Source organism: Capsicum annuum, chromosome 10, assembly GCF_002878395.1.
Source record: "Capsicum annuum cultivar UCD-10X-F1 chromosome 10, UCD10Xv1.1, whole genome shotgun sequence".
NCBI classification, from domain to species: domain Eukaryota; kingdom Viridiplantae; phylum Streptophyta; class Magnoliopsida; order Solanales; family Solanaceae; genus Capsicum; species Capsicum annuum.
In genome coordinates this window covers 164393146-164399276 of record NC_061120.1, presented here as the reverse complement: position 1 = coordinate 164399276, position 6131 = coordinate 164393146, and the positions used below count along the sequence as shown (strand labels likewise).

The 6131-nt window shown below is 32.3% G+C and overlaps 1 protein-coding gene across 1 annotated transcript; it reads right to left on the bottom strand.

Annotated features, from left to right (window-relative positions):
- Window positions 1–4: 4 nt before the first annotated feature.
- On the bottom strand, window positions 5–2722 carry LOC107844854. The gene is made up of 3 exons (XM_016689197.2): window positions 2569–2722; window positions 1601–1927; window positions 5–313 (listed from the first exon to the last, which is right to left on the bottom strand). The coding sequence occupies exons 1-3, from the start codon at window positions 2633–2635 to the stop codon at window positions 189–191; spliced, it is 519 nt and encodes a 172-aa protein (XP_016544683.1). The 5' UTR covers window positions 2636–2722; the 3' UTR covers window positions 5–188.
- Window positions 2723–6131: the final 3409 nt, after the last annotated feature.

The window sequence follows — 6131 nt, the reverse complement described above, 5'->3', positions numbered from 1 at the left end:
CCAATGAAAATTTGAGACGTGATTATTTTATTAACCTTAGTACATGTTATTACAACAACAACATATCCTGTGCATCCCACAAACAGAATTTGGAGAAAATGGTGTGTACAAAGTCTTACTTCTTCCTTGTAAGGATAGACAGGTTGTTTCTGAATCTATTACTAATTTAGAAAATTAGAGTAAGTAAATTAGTAGGAATAAGGAGCAGGGGCATAAGCAACATCTTCAGAAGCAGCTCCATTGCTTGATAGCTCAATCATTGCACGGTGTGGATTGTTCCTATTTTGGTTGCATAGATCTGGCAAATACACTCCTGCATATTTCCAAAATGCATAAATTAGAAACATTACTATAATAGAATAATGTAGCATTAGCTATAAAATCATAAAAATAGCACGATTTTAAGTTCTACATGTGTACTAATTGGTAATCTAATAAAAATGATAACTAATTTGCTTTCACATATACACGTTAGATTTACCTAATAGTGAAAATATCTTTGTATTATCAGCACTATGGAACCATCTTTGTCTAAAGGGCACGGTGTCAACTGATACTACTTAATCAAAAAACTACACAATCTAGTTAGGTATTTTATATATAGAGAATCTCTTTGACTTCTTCACGTATTATTTATTGATTTATATTTTGATTCCTCTTAACAACATTCTTGACTCAGCATTCCTGACTCAGCCATTGATTATCAATGTGTACAACTTAAATCCAAATAGGAAATGTAAGTGTCATATGTTGCTTGTCTGAATTAGGAAGAAAGTGGTCTTTATCACTTTTAGATCTTTTTACTTTCGTCAAAAGTCATTATTACTATTAGAGTAATGTCCTTGACACAATGAAAAGTATAATTAACTGAAAGGAACAAGTTTTGTTAAGCACGTTATCTCCAAACTAACTACAAGCAAACATATTGGTTATTAATCACTCGAACATAAAAGTGATATCAAAGATAGATTATGTTTGATTAAAAAAATATTATCACCAACTTGTCTAGCCAAAATCCATTTTTAGCATTTATAACTAATGAAACTATGAAAGTCTATTTGAATTTGTTATATCTGAACAAACACTTCTCTGAAATTCATATATAATATGATTATTTCTATAAAGCTGCCCTTCCTTTCCACTCTATCCGGACACGTGCTAACTACAATGTTTTCGTTTTTTTTTTGATATTAAAGATGACTTCATTCTCAAAATATAATAACGAGAGGGTCTGATTAACCCAAATTCATGCCGAGAAGTGATTCCCTTTGTATATCAAAGACAACTCAATTCTTAAGGTACAAACACGAGACCTCCGATCAAGGTTGAAAAAGGACTTACCATCCTACCATAACCTTTACCTTAAAGTGCAATTGCCTGGTCGACTATTAGCAGTGTTGCGAATTAGCTATTACTCCTATTTATGAAGTACAACATTAATATCATAATATCTTTAACCACGATCTTTTATATATTAAACGTTTCTAATTATAAAAAACTTGCAATTTATTATACTACTTTTGATCTTCTAATTATGCCAATTTTGTTTTTAAGGAAATGTAAAAAGAAATTAATGTTATGAATGGGACAATGTAGTTACCTTCTCCAGCAGCCAAATTGAAGTAAAGGTCAACAATGTTAGCACAGTGTTGGTAACACGCAGGGGAACAAAGCTTGGCAGCTAACCGAGGCTCGAACAATGAATCAGAAGAAATTCCAATAGAGTTTCTGTCAACACCACAAGCATTAACACATTCCTTTGTTTCAATGTGTTCCTTCATTTCTCCCACAACAACTTCAGAGGTCTTGCATTGGTACTCAACATTCCCATATTCCCCTGCGGATTTTTCCAACAAACATCTCTTCCCTGATGATGAGATCGCGAATGCGCAAACATTTGTTGGCAATTCCTCACACACCAAATCTCCTGCGATGATTAATCAGCATAATGGTCACACAATTAAACATGCACGTGAAAATGTCAAGAAAATTTAACATACGTTATACAATATAGTTTTCAAGCAGATGGATGTCAGTAGTTACCCCTTGAAGAAGAGTGGCTTCGCCAATCAACATGTCAAGAGATTTTGGATTCAAATATCACCACCCAAGTAACAAAAAATATTTACACGTGTTTGGTTTGTGGAAATTAAATAACGGGCGTGAGGGATGTATTGGTACATTATTTAATTAAATAATTAAATGTTCTATCTTTAATAGTTTAATTTTTTAAATAGTTTGATCAAATATATAATTCATAACATATGTGTATTATTGATGCAAATGCTGTGATATTAACCCCACATATAGTGGAACCACATTTCGCTAAAGGGCTGAAGGAAATAATGCATTAAGTTATTCGCGAGGGCCAAATTGTTTGTCTTCCTCAGAGATCTCATGTGAGAAATGTATTTAATTAACTACTACTATGGGTTTTAATTTGGAAAACATGCATGCATTTAAAATCCACATATCGTGATGTGATTTTGTTTTCTTTTTGTGGCATTTGTAATATAATCGTGATGATTTTTTTTTTTTGTGTGTGAATAAGAAGAATATTGTACGTACCCAAAGCGCCTTGAAGCAAAAGGGTGCTAGCAAAGAAAAGCATGGTGTATTTAATCGAGAAAACCATTTTCTATCCTTTTTTTATTCTCTAGTTTTTCTTTTTTTTTTTGTTTTTTTTTTTGTTTTTCTTTTTGTGTGTGTTGAGGAAGAACATAGGGTTTGTTGAATTTATATAGTGAGGTGAGAAGGAGGAAATTGCGGTGTGATCTGTAAATTGTTTGGTCAATGACTTAGTTCATTTTGTTTAGATTTTGTGGCCCGCTATGTTAAGAGTTGAGGAAATTGTTGACACTCCAATGAATTGTCCATTTTGATTATCTTTAAAATCAAGTGGACTATTTAGAATTTTTTCTTCAAAATCGCGCTTTAGGATTCGAATTCTCATGTTTACGATGACATGAATGTGCTTGGATGGTTGAAAATGATGAAACTTACAAATAATAATTGTTAAAGTTTAGGATGGTTTGAGTTGCACAATAACTCTAATGATTTCAATAGCTTAATAAATGTTAATTATTAGTTATTCGAGATAAAATATGAAATTTACGAAGGCAAGGAGAATTGAATGACTTTTAGCCAATTTTAATTAAGCGTGAATAGTTATGTTGATTAAACTGGATGACAATGATGATTTCAAATGAATCAAGTTGATGTAGATCATCTATTGCGGAACATCTATATATGGGAGCTTATGTTCTGATTGAAAGGCATTAGATAAATTAAAACTTTATTAAGTATATTCTTTTTTATGCTTTCTAAGTGTGAGATAAAATGCAAAAGTGAATGTTTCGTGGTCAAGTGCTCGTGGAGACGAAAGGGTGCTTGACGCACTATATTTTACAAATGAATTGAATGTTAACCAAGCAGCTTACGTCGTAAAGTTGAAATGATGTGCTTGGACACTTTCGGAGCTTCGAATTGTTTAGTGTTAAGTGACTCTCAATCCTTGAAATGTTTCATCACTTGTATGGCCCCTTTAGGCTTTATGTTTTAACGATGATTATGTTGTTGATATTTGGCACTTCTTGATGTCTCTTCGTTGAGTTGATATGCTAATTAGGCGTTTGACGATGATTTTCTTTTAACTATTTTAGAAAAATTATTTAATTTTAGTGAAAAAAAGTGAAAAGTAGTGGTGTTTGACTATAAAAATTGTTTCATTTTAGTTAAAATTATTTTTGAAAAATTTCTCACTCTTATTTCTCTCACAAAATTTCAAAAACAACTTCAATTTATATTCATGGCCAAACACAACACCAACTTTAACTTCAACTCCAACTCCAACTCCGAAAAATTATTATTTTCATGATCAAAACGGGACCTAATTCTTGGTGACCCAAAAGGAAGGGTCGGGCCAACATGGGAATGTATTGTTACTCAATATCTTGTGTTGGCCGAAGGTTGGGCCAATGCAAAATGTTAGTACTTTAAATCTCCAAAAGCCTTGAGATGACCTATATAAAGGTAGAGTCATATTTTGACACTACATATTTAAATGCTCACAAGCCTTGAGGTGATTTAGAAAAGATGATGAGGTCATGTGTGATATTTAAATATATATTATTTGCTTTAATGGTTTATGAGATGGATGTAAAGTACGGAATCGATTTGATTACTTGTGAGTGCATGGTCACTGATGATATGTTTAAGGAAAGATCATGGATATAATCTTGTGTTAATTAAGAATGCTTCATGATGATTTATATATTTGTTTCAGTACTTAATGGGATCGTCAATGATATTTATTTTATATTGTGATAGTGTAATGAAATCTTCTTTGACGACATTTTGTTTTTTATTGTTTCAAGGCGAACTAGGTACTAGGAGAATAGTATAACCAATTAAACTTGGCTCTTCTTTTCAACTTTGGCGTTGAGCGTTGCTTGAACTCCGATGATGGAGTTCCGTTAGAAATAAATAGTACTCGCATGTATGATACATTTCTGTTAAGAGATAGTTATTTTTAGGCTTAAGTCATCGACAGACTCTCAAAGTTGTCTCGAAAATTTACTTATACCTCTCAACTAAGGCATGTACCTATCAGACCCCTAACCCTTCCGAATTTTGATCCAATCAAGCATTCTTTGCCTACATGGCACATCACGTGTTGTGTAATTGCGAGAGGCGCGGGAGGAGTGAAAAAGCAGTCCATGTGGCAAAAGTTAACGTTAAATAACGTTACTTTTGCCATCTCCTTCACTTTCCCTCTTTATTTAACCTAATTTCCTCTTTTTTTTTTCTTTCATTCTCTCCTCCGTAGCTCAATTCTCTCTCAATTTCTCTCATCTCACTATCGACTTTATCTCATAATTTCTCTTAGATCATTTTTTCTCTTATTTTTCATGAGAATGTCGAAAAATTTCGTTAATGTGGAGGTTCCTGATTTGTGTTATTGTTCTAAATTTTGTCCTTTAAGAACTTCAAGGACTCCATCAAATCCGGGTTGTAGATTTTTTAGATGTAAAGTTCCAAAAATTCGTATCATTTTCACAAATTTTAATTTTATTTTTTGGTGATTTTTTGATTATTCTATTGTTTTTGCATTTTAGGAAAATGGTGGATGTGGGTACTTTAGATGGATTGATCCAAAATCTTCAATTTCTGTGCATTAATATCCTGAGGTAGAATCGAGCTTAATAATTAGGTGCAAAGATGGTGAAAATTCGTGTGATCGATTGAAGCAAAAGCTCAAAGACGTTGAACAAGAGAAGGATACTTTGTATGAGAAATTGAAAGATAGTGAAGAGAAGTTGATTGCATTGAGGCAAAAACTCAAAAAAGTTAAACTTGAAAGGGAATGTGCTAAGCTCAAATTGAATACACTTGTTCTGCTTCTTCTCATTGTTCTTATTGTAAAGTGGTTACTTTATATGGTGTAAGGTAGTAGTTAAGTTTGCCTATTGAATAGGCAATTGGATATTGTAATGGTTAGTTTGTAATGGATTTGTAATGGTTAGTTTGTTGTAGTTGTTTGGTTGATTTAGTTTGTAATGGATTTGTAATGGTTAGTTTGTAGTAGTTGTTTGATTAGTTTGTATCATTTTGACATGTTGAATGTGAAATGAATTGGCATGTTTTGTATGACAATCACATTGTCAATTACTTTGTGTCTAGTTGTGCAGCTACTGAAGGTATAACCATATAGCCTATTTGTAACTACTGAAGGTATTGATAAAAATGAACTAAAATATTAGAAGCAGCACATCATATTAAAATTGCTCAAGATTGAGCTAAAAAGTGCAAGCAACAACATATCATATTAAAACAGCTCAAAGTTGAGCTAAAAACTGCATACATCTGTAAACAAGGTGTTACAAAAAAACTTAACATTGAGCATAATAGTTCTATTGCAGCATACACCAAAGTCATTAACTGCTTCCTAAGAAAAAGTTATTCAAAAACTAGTAACACAATTTTTTCAAAGTCATTAACCCTCATTACAGTACAAATCATTTCGAAATGAACTATTTCTTAGAAGATCCAACCGATGAAGAAGACTTGGCTGCATCCACTTTGTTTCTCTTATTTGCTTTCATTTGTTGCAATTGTGTACTGGTGACTGC